General features: G+C 25.5%; 1 protein-coding gene across 4 annotated transcripts in view; it reads right to left on the bottom strand.

The window, feature by feature from the left end:
- Positions 1–2714: 2714 nt before the first annotated feature.
- LOC132934096 (uncharacterized) overlaps positions 2715–19216 on the bottom strand; it is a 30132-nt gene continuing 13630 nt past the window's right edge. The window contains exons 13-24 of one of the 4 annotated variants that reach the window (XR_009662981.1): positions 18107–18304; positions 17965–18022; positions 17088–17237; positions 7338–7452; positions 7026–7271; positions 6689–6942; positions 6436–6598; positions 5511–5637; positions 4989–5096; positions 4484–4627; positions 3303–4024; positions 2715–3236 (exon numbers count right to left, since the gene is read on the bottom strand). Coding sequence is in view for 2 of the 4 variants with exons in the window: in XM_061000374.1 (XP_060856357.1) it covers positions 3929–4024; positions 4484–4627; positions 4989–5096; positions 5511–5637; positions 6436–6598; positions 6689–6942; positions 7026–7271; positions 7338–7452; positions 17088–17237; positions 17965–18022; positions 18107–18304 (1659 nt within the window). In the remaining 2 variants the exon portion in view is untranslated. Of the gene's footprint in view, positions 4025–4456; positions 4628–4988; positions 5097–5510; positions 5638–6435; positions 6599–6688; positions 6943–7025; positions 7272–7337; positions 7453–17087; positions 17238–17964; positions 18023–18106; positions 18305–19216 lie in introns of all 4 variants that reach the window. The other 3 variants (XR_009662982.1, XM_061000374.1, XM_061000375.1) reach the window with 3 other exon arrangements.

Raw genomic sequence — 19216 nt, 5'->3', positions numbered from 1 at the left:
GAATGAATTCTTCAAGACCCATAATGTGGATTGAAACAAAAGGTTTTATTTTTTTACACTTCAATTTACAGATTTAATATTTTTACTAGGTAGGTATATTATCTTGTTCTAGGACCTTACGTGACTACAAATTTTTTATTTATATCCGTGATTTGTTCAGCTCAGAATAAGAAAAAGATTGTCAACATCGTTTCAAATCATTTAGGGATGGACGTTCTCGCGGGACGAAGGATATAGCCATATAGGGGATAGATCCCCCTATGGCTTCTTTTAGTGCTAAATGTTCTTCATCCCACGGCCACTTTGCAATTAAGTGGATGTCAACACTCAACCATATAAGTTGACCATATTGTCGGTTTTTATCATTTCCATACTTGTGTTTGTTCTAAATATTAATAGAATTTAAAAGTTATAGCTATCAATCACTCGGATTTACTGCACGAGTGTACTGCAATCTAGGCTTAGGGACACGAACGTTTTTGTGCGTGATTTGAGTTTAAAGGCGGTTGATTATAACCACGTATTTTCTGTATGACTGTTTTTGACACAATAAGAGACTTCTTGATTTCTCCCAATTTATTATTTTGAAAACTAAACAATTGGTTTTGCCATTCTATAATTATAGTATGAGATTAATGATAATATCATGCAATATTATGCACCAAAAAGCATTTATAATACAAACTATATTATACTTAAGAAAAAAATAGCAATGGATAGCAGATGAGTTTTTGTAAATCAACTTATTTTTAGAGCATATTAATAACTCTCTACATTTGATATTAAGTTACACATAACATTGTGGTTGACGATCATAAATAGCAAATTTTATGTTTATGATCTATTCAACAAGCGTTAATAACATGACGGCGTTTTGAAGGATCAGTTGTTTGTTATAATAGTTACTAATTAGATATAATATGTACTTTATTAGTACTTATATTCAGAGCTGGGTAAGATACTTTTGAAATAGGTACCTAATTCGTACCAACTCATCGCAGTGATGGCTCAGAGAACCATTTATTATTGTTTATTCCAATTTTCAAGTCTGTACACAATCATCAAAATAAATTAAATAGGTATGTAACCAAAGATAATTAATAACTTTTCAAAATACAAATTTAAAATTATAAATAAATATATGATAATATATAATATGAGCCATGCTGTCATACCTTTTTCATTTGTCTTATATAAATTGCCCTTTTTGGGCGTTTATCTTTTATATTATTGATTGCAGACAATACATCCAAAAATGTATTTCCTTTAAGTAGGTAATAAACAATAACACTAATTTTCTTTAACTTCTTTCCTATTTGAATTTCAAAACAATCTATCTATCTATCTAATATTCAACACAGGTAATTTTAGGATGTCACATTTAATCAAATTTGGATCTTGTATATTATATTTATTATTTGAAAATAAAATTAACATAGCATTGTTTTCTTGTATCCAATATTAAATTATACTCTATTTAACTGTATCACTTTATCCAGCCCCATGTTACACTACTGTACATCACGAAAAACTTAAAGAAATAAACAATTTAGAGTAAGTAAATTAAATTTGATGAAAAATCCTAACCAAAATATTTATTTCCTTGTAACTTATTTCATTTATGGAGTGCATCAGTTTCTATTTACATCTAAGTGTGTCAGTGCAGGTTTTCACCATTTTTTCGCAATTCTATACAATTTGAAAATTATTTAGTTGCTACCTAAATTATAATACTATTCTACTAATGTACTGCCTAATACTTATTTATTTAAGGGTCCCCCCATAACGCGGAAAATTCTTATCCCTTGTTATTTCCGATTTTGATGATTTTTTATCTAAACTTTTTTTTTAGGTATTTCCCATAAAACATGATTTTTTACTAAAAACACACAGGCGCATCAGACGTCTTTAATATCAATTTGGTTAATAGTTCATAATTCTAAAACTTTTAAACACTTGACATGTGAATATTGAATAAAAAAATCATCAAAAACCTATTTAAACATATTAATAAAGTATGAAAAACTTGTATTTAACCTAATCAATATTTTGATAATATTTTAAACAACCCATCAGACAATATTTCTAATGCATCGTTTAAGAGGATGCTACACAGACATTTGTTGTATCTGTCTTCCAAGCGCATAACATAGCAAATTTAACGCTAAGCAGATCATGTTCGGCTCTGTTGGTTTAATGATTAGAGTGAATTATACAATTTAAAGGTAAGATTTATCCAGGGCATCATAGGCTTTTCATTATAATTTGATTTTAAAGTAAGTTATGAGTATTTTAAAATGTACAAACAATTAACAATTTAAAAATACTAATAACTCGCTTTAAATTTAAAATATAACAAAAAGCCTATGAGATGCATTAGTTAATAATTACTATTATAAATACTTTTAAATTTTACAAGAGCTCAATTCACTCTATTTTTAAACTAACAGAGCTGAAGGTGATCTGCTATGCATAACATTTGCTGTTACGCACTAGTAAGACGGATACAACAAATGTCTAAAAAAAAATACAAGTAAAATAAAACGGGTTTCTTATCGCATGGGTAAAAAAAAACAATTTATACTTTTCACAGCAATAGAGGGTGAATAAAATAAATGGTGCTTAATATAGATGTGCAATTAATGAACAGAAAATACCATCGATTAAAGCCATTGCATACAGCAAGTGATTTTAAGTTAAAATTGTCAATCATGAAACACTTAAAATTTTTATTGTAGACATAGCCAAACTTTATTCACAAAGCGTGTATATTTTAAATCACCAAAACGCATATAACAAAGATACACACACATGTACACACACACAAAAATACATAAACTTGAACACAAATTTTTGGGTCACTTTACATACATAAAATACATATTGATTTAAAAAATATACGTATTCATACACAGTTCCACATTAAATATATGCAACAACAAAACAGATACAAATGATACAAATTAGAAAATTTCAAAATTGGATTCCGTTGAATTTAAACTTCTACCACACAGTACTAACGACCCAAAATAGTTCAGAGTACTGCTGGATGGGTTCTCTAAGTGAAGGGTTTCAATGGACTAAGTCGACTTCACTTCATTATTTTCAGGCATTGAATAGAATAGCCGTCTCCATCCACTTCCATATCATCAACACAATTTGAAATGCATCTGCTTTTTAATTTAATAAATTATATCTGTGGTTAAATATCATATCCGGAATGATTACAGGAATTTCTGAGAATCAAATATTTTATAAAAATCAAACATTTAGAAATCACAAGATATATTTTTGAAACTTACAGCAATGCCACGTATCAATTTTCCAGGAACAAAAAATACCGTTCAAATATAAACAAATCATATTAGGACTTCAATAATTATAAAAAAAATAATATAAATTAACAAAGTTAATGATATAAAACTAATAATTTTAATAGCTAATTAATGTGAAATAAAATATTTCAAGTTAGAAAAATAAATAATTTAATATATACAAATTCGGGTTGCAAGTTTCTGATGAAAAACAGTACCATTAAACCGCCAATGATAAGTTTTGAGCTGTATAAATCAATATTTCTCGATAATAAAAGGTAACATAAACCATGAAAATATTAGTTAATTTACTTGAACCGGCCATCTAATTCAATTCTATTTCTAATAGGTAATTTATATATTAAGAACGCCAAAAAGGACTTTAACCTGAGCTTCAAAGATGTCCAGCTACAGAATATGTGACCATGCCATCGTTCAGAATCATATATATCTTAAATTACAAAACCAGTTGAACCTTACAAAGAAACATCAAATAATTTCAAAACTTTAAATCAATAATTTTTGACTTTTCTTTCTTGTACCAACGTAAACAAATCTTCTACTGGTTCACTAGTCATATTCACAGTTTTTATCGAAGCTGGAAAACCATATTTTTACACCATAATGTACTTGCAACAAAAACACTTCGCTGGGTATTTCTTGGATATGTGTGCAGTGTAAATCAAAATATTCTTATTGACAATACATATCTAAAAAAAATGGTCAAGGTTACATTTCAATCAAATAAACATAAATTAGACAAATCGAAGCTTGTCAAATAATCGTTTTCCAGAATAGATCTCATTTTTGACATGCCTCGATGTGTACCAATATACTTTGCAAAGTAAAATGGTATTCTGGTGATTACGGCAAAACAGCCGTGATTACATTGACAATGCAATATTAATACATTTTTTTTTAAAAAACGTATTATAAAATAATAATTTGTATATATAATTGATTTTATATAATGTCATTTATTACAATATGTTACATTGTATATGCAGTTTGATAAAAAATAAAAAATTTATTTTAATAATTTAAGACAAAAAAAAAAAAACGTAATAAGTATACACATTTTTTTTTCGAATAAAACAAAAAAATATTTTAAAAAATGTACCATATAAATAAAATTAAAATACCGTCTAAGATTTGCTAAGAGTTAATACTTTTGCATATTTCTTTTTAAGGTCTTTGGGGCAATGTTTATCAACCACATCATCAATTAATGTTTTATAGTCAAAAATTTTTTTTAATTGCTGTCTAATTTCCTCTAATTGACTTCTCGACACTTTGCTTCTTTGAATATTATCCTGAAAAAAAAAAAAATTGCTATACTATACAACAAATATAAACAGAGAAATATGTTAGAAAATTTCATAAATTATATCAAATTGTACAATATATTTAAAGCTATTTATTCAACATAATTATTTTTCAATTTTTTCATTCAAATAATAATACTTATTACATTAATTTTAAATGCACTTTATTAGGTTATATTAAGCTAAACATTTAAAAAACAAAAAAAATATTATATGAATAAATAATTGTAAATGTAGTTGTAAATAATACAATGTTGAGTTGTGAACTCTCAACAACAAATAAATACAATAACAACTTTAAAACTTAAAATATAACAGTAAATAAATGATTTTTTTTCTGAATACATACTTTAATGAGCTCAACAAGGTTATGGCATGTCCTATGATCTTTAATATTTGCTTCGAATTCAGATATAAGTTCAGTCATTTTTCCAATAATTTCTTCTTCGATATTTATCTATAACATTTTTTAAATTTTGTTAATACATTTTTTACATTACTAATAGAGTAAATAGTTCTTAGCTAGGAACAGACAATATGTAGTGTGGTCAAAACTAATTTTTATTTTTTGTTCCCATTCATTTTTATCTAATAATATAACAAATTACATATCACTATACATTTTATGAACTGTAATAAGTTCTAAATATCAAATATTTTATTAGTACCTAATATAAATATTTTATGCCATAAATTATTTTTTTAATTTTATTGAACAAACTACATTTATATACCTTTATTAGATTTATACTTAAAAATATAATTTGTAATTGTAACATTGTCTGAAATTTAGATCAATACAAATTAAACTATTTCAAATTTAAATATACAATTGCTTAATACTTTCAAAATAATTAATGTTTTAGTTTACCATTCCATCGAATTGATTTAGTAAGTGCCGAACTCTCCATCCTGATATGCTATCTGACGTCCATTTTTTTGCTTGCTGCATATCAGCTAATTGCTTTTTAGTTTCTTTAATTTTGAAATCAGTGTACCTACAAAAAAATCATTTATTAACAATAAAATCAGAAGTAAACTATTAAAGTTACCACCATAGAGAATTTAAACTTAATACGTCCATGTATATAAAATTTTAATTTTTTAATAATCTAGACACATAAATGTGTGTTTTAGATAATGAACATTTTTTTAGTTATTATTTGTTTTTATTAAATTAAACTAACAGGTGTACATATTAAATCTTAAAAGGAGGCTACACGTGCATGTGTTGTTTCCTTCTTACAAATGTAAACATATTAAATTTGAGTTTAATGAACCAATTCTGTGTTAATAGTTTAAACATTTGAGTTCATTGACCTATTATCAAGCATATGGGGGACTGTAGTCAATAAAAAAAAGTGGCTTTAGACAAAAAAAGCCAGACAAAATTGAAGGAATTTTGTTTGAAAACCTATTATGATTGCTTAACAAGTTTATTAGGTTTGAATAGACTATTTTTGATATTCCGAATAATGTCAGTGCCATGATGAATAATATAATTAAAAAATATTGTATTTTGATTCATAGATACCACAACTAAGAAAATAGATATTCAAAATCACCCATATAACCTAGTAGACATATATAATTAATTAAATAAGTTTTAAAAATTTAAACCTGTCAAACTAAGTTCCTTCAGTTTTGTCTGGCTTTAATGTAAGTTAGTTGACGGTAAAATTTTATTTTTATTTTGTATGATTTTAATTAAAAGTAAATGTTTGGTTTTAGGATATATTATGTACTAATATAATTTTACCAGTGATTAAGCCAAAGAAGCATTAATAATACTATACCTTTGAAAATGGTGAGTGTGCCCCCGCCACGTATTCTTATAACCACCCAATAATGTAGGTCGTTTATTTTTAGGTTTAATGCAAGCTGAACTTTCATCACTGACTTCTACTGATGTTTTAACATCGTCAAAGAATGTTTTATCTGATTTAACATAATCAAAATCTAAAATTCAAAGAGAAAACAGTCAAAATTTTTATAATTTAAACTTGGATTGAAATTGTAATTTATGATAAAATTAGTTTGGTAACTCACCATCTCCAAAATCATTCCCAAAATCATCATCATCGTCATCATAATCATCATCCGCTGGACAATCATCATCAACATCCATATCATCCAAATCATCTTCGGCTTCATCTTCAGCATCACCATCAATTAAATCATCATTACACATTAAATCATCATCAGGAAAATCATCAGATTTATCAATTTTCATTAATTTCTCATCCACATACTCCATATCATCACCAACTATTTTAAACGGACTATCTTCTTGATTAACAGGGCTAAAAAATAAAGTAAAACATAACAATTGTTCGTATAATAAAGAATAATTTAAAACAAATTGTTCAATATAAAGTATGCTTACAGTAACTGTTTACGAGGTTTTTTCCGTGGACTGATTTCAACCATTATGTGTGATTGCCTAGTTAAGGCAGCAATTTGAGGTAGTAATCTTACCTCTGGTATTTGTGGTACCATAATTGATTCTATTTGTAAGCCACCACTTTCACTATATCCATTTCTGTTTAGTGATGTATCGTCTATATTATGACATTCTTCAATGTCTGGTTTGGTTAAAATTGGTATTAGATTTTTTTGCGCTCTAAGTACACTATATTTATAACATAATTTAAGTATTAGTATTTAAAATAAACAAAAATACCTCATATCTACTTACCCATCTGCATCACGCTTCCTTAAAATACTAGGCCTAGGTGAAATAATTGGTTTAAATACATGTTGACTATTGGGTATATTTATACATGGTTCATCAATATTTCCAGGAATGGGACCTATAACAATACAAAGTTTGTACATAAAAACATGAATTAATCTCCAGAAATATATCTATCAAAACAGCTATTAAGGTTTTATCTAGAGAAGTATTGTCAATTTTTTAATTTTTAATGCCTAAACTGGCATTTTGATAAATTAGTTTAATATAATAACTCACACCAATTAAAAATTAAAATTGGTTTCAGTGCTAATTAATTGTATGATTTATGTATCCTAGAACTTAGGACAAAAATAACACACCATAATCAAAATTTTTTAATAATAGGGCACATAAAGTATAATGTTGAGTTGAGAGTTAAAATGAGAGTCTAATGTATTGCCTCTGCATTACAAACTTGTAACACATCGCAAATTTGTGTTCAGCAGTTCCAATTTTATTTAGTAAGCTAAAATAGAGTGAATAGACCGGCTATAAAACTTAAAGGTAAGAACATTGTCTGTTATTTCTTGTAGGTTGTTTTTACAATATTTAAATTGCTTAGCGAGATATGATTAGGTAAAGTATTACAACATAAAAATTCTCATAACTCAAGAAAACACAAAAAATGTTCTCACATTCAAGTTTGATAATAGGCTAATTTGCTATAATTAGTTTACTACACAAAATTATAACAGTAGAACATAATAATGTACTATTACACATGAGGGTGTGGTGTCCTTCAAATTAAATGCATCTTTCATTTTTAAAAAATAATAAAGTTATGAGGTAGTTTATGCACCTAAATATTGGAAATTGACATTGAACATACTATAAAAGTACAAGTGTACAACCATTGATTATAAATAATATAAATTGCTCACTGGCCAGTTAAAAGCTGCGCGAAAAATGGATGTGGCAGTTATGAAGCGCTGTCGTTGCCCATTAGTTACTTATGAGCAACGACAGCGCTTCAAATGAATCTGGGAAAAAAAATCCGCAAAGCTATACCTAACCGTACTGTCGGGTACAAGCTGTCAAAAATAATAATTAATAATAATAAAAATATACAACATTTGAATGATAATTATTACATTATAATAATATTGATAAATAGGTAAATATTATATTATATGATATTACTATATAAATATTTATTTATTTATAAACGGATAGGTATACCCTTTGGTAATAAAAATTTAAAGTACAGTTCAAGTTGAATCTCAATTTGACAAATATAATACTAAAATTAAATAATATTATATTATAAATTAGTTGATATTTTTAAAATTAATCGTAGTCCTGTTTATGAATCCTAACATCTTAAATGATTTTTTAACTAAAGTAAAATATGTAATATACTAATACAATTATCAATTTTATAATTGAAAGTAATAACTAATAACATTATCTAGTCAAAAAAAAGTAATAACACCGCACTTATTTATATTTAGTGGGAGGTAATTTCGACAACTATAAGTAACAAATTTGCTTAGATTTTACTGTAAAATTAAAGTATCATTTTAATAGTCAATTATATTTAATACTCATTTGTTGTAATATAATTTTAATGTCTGATCGGAACAGTAGGTGTAAGGTATAACTACTCGTATACAAAATCGATTTATTCATGAAAATGTGTTCATTTTAGGAAGTGGAAACGGTTAGTAATATACCGTGTGTCCACAAAAACACTTACACAACAGTAATATAATATATAAATATGTCATTTTAATATAAAAATTTAAAATACTTATCAAAAAAAAAGAAAACAAAAATGTTATGCCCAGAAGATCACGTTAATTTAAAATTAGAGTGAATCAGTGGCATATATAGGGATGGGGGTTCAGCTCCCACCACAAATCGCTAATTTCCTTTATATTAACTGTTAAATATATAGTAGCAACTAAGCCTCTAGGTGCTATACAGATCACTTCTACCTATTATATAGCCCAACCCCAAAAATTATTTCTATATACGCCACTGGAGTGAATTTACTTCATATAAAACTTAAAGTTAAGATTATTATCCAGGCCATATTATAGGCTTTAAATTAAATTTTAATTTTAAAACAAGTTGAGGATTTTATGATTTTTTTTGGAGGTTTTCATTCCGGGGATTTTTTTTTCAATTACCCTTCTAACAGCCACATCCATTTTTTGTCAATTTTGCACGCATTGTAAATACGGTCCAGTGAGCGATTTATAGTATTTATAATCAGTGATACAACTAATTAAATAGAATGAATAAAATGAAAGGTAAACCGTGAATGAAATAGGTGTACAATTATTTTAGGAATACCAGTAACTAGTAAGTACTTGTTAGTATACTGAAGTACATGAAAATATTTACAAAAATTATTGAAAAAATAATAATTCCAATCTTTTAAAATCACACATCAGTATTCAACAGAGGTATTTAATGAGAACAAAGGGCTTCTCTATAACCCAGTAAGGTTATAGAGTACTACAAATATTGTCCATCGTAAATCAAAATGATAAATGATTCTAATACAGAGCAATATTAAAATAATTATACCAAAAAATTATTGTAAGAATAGATTTTTTTTTTTAAGCATTTAATGTTTGAACTTAAGTAATCGTATTAATTTTAAATGTTTGATTGAAATTGACTAAGCATTTTTGATCTCAAATTAAATTTATAATTTAAACATATGTCTACAGAAAAACGCCTTATAACTTATCTTATAGAATTATCACAAAGTCATACAAAAGATAAACATTTATAAACCATAACTGATCTTAAACCAAAGGATAAAATAAATTTTGAATCAGCTCAAAAAAAGTTTTGTTGAAAGTTTTAGAAATTGTAGGCTAACAAATATATGGTAGCATAAATGGTACCGTACCTTATAAATCAGTAACGGGCGAACGTTTATTTGATTTGCTTATTTTTTCCTTTGATAGTTCTAGTTACAGAGTTGGATAAACATTTACAATATAAAGATGAAATGTTTTCGAAGTATATTTCAAAATATTTTATTTGAAAAGCATATTTTTGTTGTATTAGTGCACATTCAATATATTTAAGATCTTTTTTTCTTCTGACATTTAACTATTATATACATTTGTAAGTGAAACCGATTGTACTTATATTTTACTATCATTTGATAAAAAAAATTAATTTAATGGATAATTTAATTTTTTGTGCTTAAAATAATAAACGAAAAGTATTTTATTACATTTTTAAGTGTGATTATTATCAGTAAGTATATATTATTAAAGTTTTTAAGTGGATTAATGTCTGGCCATTAATTATCAGTTATAAACTAGATTTTAACATAACTTTTAGACATACATTTAAATGTTGAAGAAAGTATTTATAAAATATAGTTAGGAGATTTGTTCTAATCTGGAGATCATGGTTAAAAAAAAAATTCTAAGTCAAGACCAGAAATGAATAGAGAAGAGGTGAAAAAAAAGAATTAACAATGGTTAAACACAACATGTTAATGCTGTCAGTTAATATCCTTAAGATTCATGTCATTGTTTTTACTGTCATTGTTTTTACTTGTCTTTAACCTATTCTATACTAAATTTGTCAAATTGACAAATAGTAAGCAATAAAAGTATAAAAATAAGGTTACGTTTCTAGGTTTAATAAAAACACAGTGAAACTTCCATATAACAAACTACCATTTAACAACATTTTCTATTTAAAGAATTAATTTTGAGAACCATGACCTTCATTGCTTATCATGCATAAATTATATTTAATGAAGTCCTCTATATTATAAATATTTTCTTAGACTTCGTAATATGGATGTTTTACTGTAATATAGAATTTTATAAACTACAATACATTTATTTTTTAACATTTACATTGTTGACCAGTTATCAGTTATACTTATTAAAGTTATGTAACAGAGTTAGATTTGGAACTTGTAATCAATTACATAATTTTTAAATAATTTTAAAATGTATCGCATTACAGTTTATACAGGGTGATTTATTAAGCGTAAAACACTCATTATCTCAAAAAGTATTAATGTTTTTGAAAATATTTTTTTACATAGTTTCATGTTGTTAAAAAAACAACATTTTTACTAAAAAATTATATTTTTAAATATTTTTTATCCTTATAATTTTTAAGTTTTTTACTTTTTGGAATGACAGCATAGAGTTTTAATTTCATTTTCCAAAGCAGAATATTTTTCTAAGTATTTTAATACATAAATATCGAATTTAGGATGAGTAGTTTATGAGTTATAAGTATTTAAGGTTTAGACAAGCGGAGTAGTGGACACACTTTTTGCGGGGTAACCCCATACCATCCCACTACGCCCATCTAAACTTTAAATGCTTATAACTCATAGACTACTCGCCCTAAATTAGATTTTTATGAACCAAAATACTTCTAAAATATAAATATTCTGCTTTGGAATATGAATTTAAAAATCTATGCTGTCATTCAAAAAAGTAAAAAACTTAAAAAATTATAAAGATAAAAAATATATTTTTTTAATAAAAACAGTTTTTTTAACAACTTGACACTGTAAAAAAATATTTTCAAAAAAATTAATACCTTTTGTGATAATGAGTGTTTTACGCTTTATGAATCACCCTGTATTATTATAACTTTAAATACAATTAGACAAAATCAATATTGTTTGTTTTATTTTTTAAATGTTGAAGTATTAGTAATAAATATTAACAATGAATATTAACAAATAATTAATTATAGGTATTCATATAATGATCATAGTACCACAAGTTTTCAAAAAATATTGATATAATTATTGCCTACTGATTCAAAATAATTTTATCATACATTCACACTGAACTAGGTATATATTTTTAGTTTTAAGCTGGATAACAAAATTCTGAAAAGTTTTTGGAAAATTTCAGTACCAAAAAGTAAGGAAAAATTTTAGAATATTAAAACTATACATTTCCAAAAAAAACCCAATTTTTGAAAGTTTAACATTTTTATTTAGGTGGTATTCATAAAATAATTTAAGTATAAAAAACTCAGTTCCAAAAATTGACAAAAACTTTTTAGAAAATAAAACTATTTATACTTTTTAGAACTCAATAAGTTTGCACATTTACCACCATTATATATCAATTAATATCATCCTAATACTTTTGATTTCAAACTTGAATAAATAAATACATTTATTTGTTTATGCATTTGATTATAATAGTTTTTATTGGAATTTGGATAGACAATTTTTTTCTAAATCTTAGATATAATAATTTTACATTGATTATATTATAATATAAAATAAAAAATATATTTAAAATTTTCAAACAGTAGTTTTTGGGACATAAATAGTAAATACTAATTTTATTATGTCAAAATTATTAAAACTGTGTAAACAATTTCTTAAAAAATTTAAATTGAATGCATTTAAAATATTTTTTAAATAAAAAAATAAAAAAGCATGATTATACAAAAATATGCCTCAAGATTTGCAAAATAAAATTGTATATTAAAATGAATAATAATTTATATTATTTATATAAATACTGAATCTTGTCACCTTGTTAAGAATTTCTTGTTATGTACTTTTCATTTAATACAGCTTGGCAAATGTGTATGCAAAAAAGTAAAAACGTATAAGAATTTTAATATGATCATTAATACAACAAATGCCATTTAAACTTGGAACGAGTTTAAAACCATAATATTTTTAAGCGACTAGACTAAGTATTAAAAAATCTATAAAAAAATTAATATTGAAATAGAAAATTTGTTGATGAATCAACACACATATAAGTGTCTAGTAGTGTTTTGTCTAAATCTGTTGATCATTAACCCGTAGAATTTTATGCTGATAAAAATGTTGACAACTTATTAACATTGGAAAATTGTATAACAGAACTATTACCAAAAGATATTAGTAAATAATTTATGAAAGTTGACAATTTCAGCCTCACTACATTATTAAAAGTAGTAAAATTTACTAGTAAAGAATCAATGTTAGTTAAAAAATCATCACTTTTGGGGCTACAGAACAACAATGAGATGAGACAGAATTAGTGATGTGTAATGGAGATTTGATTCGAATAGTAGATTCAATTATACTCTTAGAAATATTTAATTCAACCTGATCGCAAAAATAAAGTAAATAAGAAGCTGCTCATGAAGACAGCGATGATAATTTTGAGACTGTTGCTCAGAAACTAATGATGATTAGGGGCTTGGATTTTAATGTATTTATATAATAAAAATACTAACATGAATATTTGGTAAAAACTCAAAATAATAATATACATTATAAATGTATAAAATGTGATATAGATTGACGAAATGTAATTTTCAAATTATGATGATATAAACTTAAAATTATTGTGAAATATGTAAAAAATATGAGTTTATGGCAAACTATGTAAATAGTAAAATAATGTATATTATAATTGGTAAAATAAAATATAGCTAATTTAATTGAAACATGTTTATCACTTTTCTAAATTAGTCTATTAATTTGCAGTGAAAATATGTATTTACATATAAATATGAGCCCTGATGACAATGATCATAGCTCTGAATATTTTGAAAGTAGAGATGATACAGATACTACAGACAGACTGTTCATATTAAGGTTGAACATAATTATGATATAACATAACAATGAATGGTATATTGAACAAGTAATTAATATTCATGAAAATCTATGTACAAAACAAATTGTAAATAAAGAATTGAATAGATAAAATCAAGTGGATACACAAAGACCATAACAAAGATGATATTCAAGTGGCTCCAAAGAAGTAAATATGAAGTATTTTATGGACTTTAAAAATATAGGGTTTAGTTTCATTGATACCTGAGAAGCTAAGAATGATTAAAATGTACAATCCTTTAAAATAATATTTGAATTATTTAACAACTTTATTATGATTATTCATAGTTAAATTATTTTACTTAGTTAATCAATAATATTTAAGTTATAAAAATAATTATTCTATATGTCTTAATTTTAATTGGACTATTTTAGTATAAACCTCTCTAAATATATAAGGATAAGGTAACTGTCTGACTGATCTAGCAACGCATAGCCCAAACCACTGGTCAGATTTGGCTAAAATTTGGCATACAGATAGCTATTATGACATAGGCGTCCTCTTAATAGGGATTTTTGGAAATTCAACCCCTAAAGGGGAAAATAAGGAATTGTACAAATACAACAGTGGCGTCATCTATCAAGCAAAATCAAATTTAAATATATAACATTGGTGCCAAAATATGATATGTACGAACTTGATATTTGGAATATGTGGTTCCTCTAATGATTTATATGTGCACTAAGGATTTTCCAATATTCGCATTTTAAAGAGGTGGTCAAAAAAGGAACTTGAAACTTTTTTTTTGTTTATTAATGGTTGCTATTGATTGTAGATTATAATAGTATTAGTAGATATTAGCATTATTTATTTTTTTTAAATAAAAAAGGTTATTATTTGTACAAGCATGGCATCAAATCGTCAAACTTATGGCCTCAAATAAAGAAAATATATCTTAAAATGTGTGTAGCTTATATACTCAATAACTACTTAATTGAATTTGACGAAATACTCCGAAATAGTTTTCAGAGATGTGAGTTAAGTTGAGAGAAATAAATAGTTTAAACCATAATAAAACATATGCCAAGTGCAAAGTCTAATCCGTGACTTGAGGTTGCTATCCAAATTAGGTTAGATTATTTCACCAAGCTAGGTATACTGAAGCCAATTTTCACATGAACCTAGGTACACTAAAACTGAGATATACCTATATAGTAAACATATAGGATTTACCAAAAAAAAAAAATGCACACGGGCAAAGCAGGGATACACTCAATAGATAATCGTGAAAATACATTATATATAAGAAATAAATGCGTTTTGAGTCCTTGAACTTATACTTATAATATTGTCAATATAAAAAACTCGGTTTTCACCTGAGGTGACTTTTGCCCGGAGGACACTGGGTGGGACAGCTAGTACTCTATAAAATGCATTTAGGATGCAATTTGTATTTTACTTTTACATAGTTTTGTTATTTTAACTTATAGTTTAACTATTTATTTTAATACATTTATATAAAACTATCAGTTTAAAATAAGTTTAGAACACCTTATATTCCCATAGTTTTAGCATGCCTGTCCGTTAGTTAGTTACCATTACATAGTTATGTTTTTGGTACTAAGATATTTATTTATTGTTCATAGTTATGATTGTTAGTATTTAAAAATTTAATAATTACTAGGGAACGGATTTGAATGCAAATTGCATTTTTTTCTGAATATCCTAAAACATCGGTTTCCAAGCAAAAAGTGCATTTCATACATCAATTGAGAAGGTACAAAAACTTTTAAATGATAGTAATTTGGAACTAAACTTTACATTTATCAAAGCAAATTATGGAAATTTAGCAAAATACATTACTACATTGGAAACATCTGGATTATCGTTGACTGACGCAATTAATATTATTGCTCAAGTACAAAATGAAATCGGAACAGACAACAGTAGTATCGGAAAATCTATTAAAAATAAACTAGAAGTTGTAATTGAAAAAAAAAAAAACGTATAAAACAATGAAACATATTTCAAATATTTTGGAAGAAAAAGCAACATCTCGAAATAGTACAATATCTGAAGAACTAACTGTTGATGATATGGCTCATATGAAGTTTGCACCTATGATGTCAGTTGACGTGGATATAAAACAATACTGGCCGATAACCGTCGAAGATTTCTGTTTGACAATATTAAGCAGCACCTGATAATACAATGCTATGAAACAAAAGGTAAAAGTAAAACGAATATACCTATCTAAATGGTATACCTATTAATTTTTGTATTTTTTAGGGTAAAAAGAAGATGGACAGAAGATAATTGAAAATTAATTAATTAAGGTTGTATCGTATTTAAATATTTTTTATTAGATTTTTCATGATAATGTGTTTTTTTTATGTTTGAAATTTAAAATTTTGTTTTTATTGAATAAAAAACCCATTTTTAAAGTTTTTAGGGCATTTTTTTAGTGCATTTTTTTATGTTAAAGCATTTTTTTAAGGCATTTTTCTTGTTTCTTAGAGCATTTAAATCCGTTCCCTAATAATTATGATTTTCAATGCTAATATAATTACTTATTGTATAAATATTTAATATAGACTCATACTAGCCAAAATATACTACCTACTAAAATATTAGGGTTACTGAATTATGATTAAATTGTTTTTGGAATTATAGTTTGTTGTATTGTATAAAATGTTTTGAAAACTAGTAATTTATGATACTTGCTGAGGGAGCTTTCCTGACTTGTTTTTTTTAGTACAATTATTCCAATCATAACTTAAATTGGTATAAGGAAATACTATGACCTACTAGGAAGTATAGAAAAATATTGGAAAGTAAATGAAAGCAATTGGAAGTACACAGAAGTATAACTTACAGGAAGTCTAATATTCAAATTTGGTTTAGCCTACCACTACAAGAATAAACGATCCAAGTTTTATTTTTAAATGATGCAGAATAAAAAAATTCTTAAATTATATATAATAAGGTATACTTGCAAAATACAGAATTAGTTTCATGAACAATATTTACTTTCAAAAATATTACTATTGTTATAAAATATAATATTTTTAATATTATTAAGTTATTACTATTATAGTGTTATAAATTAAGACCAAAATTAATTCAGCCTATTTTAAGCTATTTTCCTTATCTAAATAATTTGTATTAAATTTGTAATAATTACCATGAATAACTGCAGGATTAACAACAGCATTTTTATGGTGGTAACTTTTTGGAGGAAAACGAGCAAAATCACTCTGAGTATAAACTGGTGGTGTACCAGACACCAAACTTTGTCGTATACCCGTATATTCCGGTATATTATCATAAGAACCTATAACAAAGAATTCAAATATATATCAATCAATTAAATAAGTAATTCATATTAAACTTCAGAATGATAAAACAAGTGTATATAGAAAAAGGGTGTATCACAATGAACCAACACATTCAAATGCAATTTAAATGTAAATTGACATATCCTCCTAATAAACCTATCATTTACCGGGATCCATTTAACATAAAACACTCATTATTTTAAAATACAACATTTCCTAATACTATTTTTACTATTAACATTATTCCACTAATTTAGAACAAAAAACATACATTTTTAATTCCTTATTCCAAAGCATTCTTTGGGGAACTCAAATGGATAATAAACATTGCATTTTGGAAGAGTAGTTTGTGAGTTTTATGTATTAGAAGTTTAGATGAGCTGAATAATGGTGTGGCACAGAGATACCTTGAAAAATGTTGGTCCACTACTCCTCCGCTCATATATACTTCTAATACATATATAACTATTAAACAACTTGTCTGAAATTTAATTTTGATAGATTGAAATACTACGAATAATATGCGGCTTTGGAATGAGAAATAAAAAATGTTTGTTGTCATTTAAAAGAGTAAAAACTAAAATATGATAACAATAATATTAGTGAAAAATTTTGTTTTATAACAACTTAAAATTATGTAAGTAAAAGAAATATTTTCTGAAATAATTAGTGTCTTACATTAAATGGATCTTCTGTATATTTATAATAATTTGTTTAACATACCTGTCTTATTTATTACAGAAAAATGTGATACAGCAGGCGCTGATGGTATTGGAACAATCTGTGAATGCAATTATATAAAAACATTACTTAGGTACATTAATTTATAACACAAATTGCATATCTGTATCAACAGAAAACATACTTTAGCAGGAACAATTTCATTAGCCGAGTGAATAACATGCGATGAAGGTGTTATTATAAGTGGGGAAACATTTTGAGATTCCATAATAGAACGTTGCAATGATGTTGTAACAATACGGCTTTGCGCTTGAGCTGTCATTTGAGATCGTGCAGGTGCAAATCCAATTGTTTTTATAAGTGCATCACTTTTCATCTGGACCTATTAAATAGATATAGAAAATCATCAAATTAGTGTATATTATACAGTCCAAGTCAATTTTTATTATGCGATATTATACACTATATTATAAGATTATTAATGGTTCAAGAATCAACTTAAGTTGTAAATGTATTTGCAATATAAAATAGGAATTGTGGTTTTATAAATAATTAACATCTACCTATCTTGAAGTGTTTTAGTTGAAAAATGTAAATTGTACATGTCCTAATATTAAATATATTTTTATTATTCCTCCATAAAAATACCAATTTAAGAATAAACGTTGATTATTGCACTAGGAAACCATAAGTTTGATTTTTAAGAGTAAGTACAACTACACTAGATTAGAGAAAATTATTTATAATTTAATCTATTTGTTGTTCTTGTGGACTGATAATTTAAAACTTTAATTGAAAGTAACATTATTAAAAATAGTACTTTATTGCATGTCATGGTTTTTATATTTTAATTTTTTTTAATTTTCTTTTAAGTAATATAAAAAATACTATAAAACCTAAAATTAGTGTATTGGTTCAGTTTTTTGGATGCAACAAATTGATCAATATGAAATTAATTCATAAATTATGATAATTACCATGCAATATAATATTTTAATGTCATTTCAAAAAATTATAACACCAAATAAACGACTGTAATATTAAGTAAATAAGTAATCATAAACATAACTTATACTGTAATTATTTAACTATCCACATTGTAAAGCCAAGTAAATTATATAAATTAACTAAATAAATTATAGTTTTGCAGAAAATTGAGAGATTATTTCATGATTCTTATCTTACAAATTCTGCATATATTATTTATGATGTTTAAATAGTTAGTGGAAAAAATTAAGAGCAAATTTGAAAACAATTAGAATTTTATTCTGAAAACATTTCTGAGTTATTTTAA

The sequence above is a fragment of the Metopolophium dirhodum genome, chromosome 1 (genome assembly GCF_019925205.1).
Source record: "Metopolophium dirhodum isolate CAU chromosome 1, ASM1992520v1, whole genome shotgun sequence".
NCBI classification, from domain to species: domain Eukaryota; kingdom Metazoa; phylum Arthropoda; class Insecta; order Hemiptera; family Aphididae; genus Metopolophium; species Metopolophium dirhodum.
Note: the sequence above shows the minus strand (reverse complement) of the source record. Positions and strands in the feature narration are given on the sequence as shown.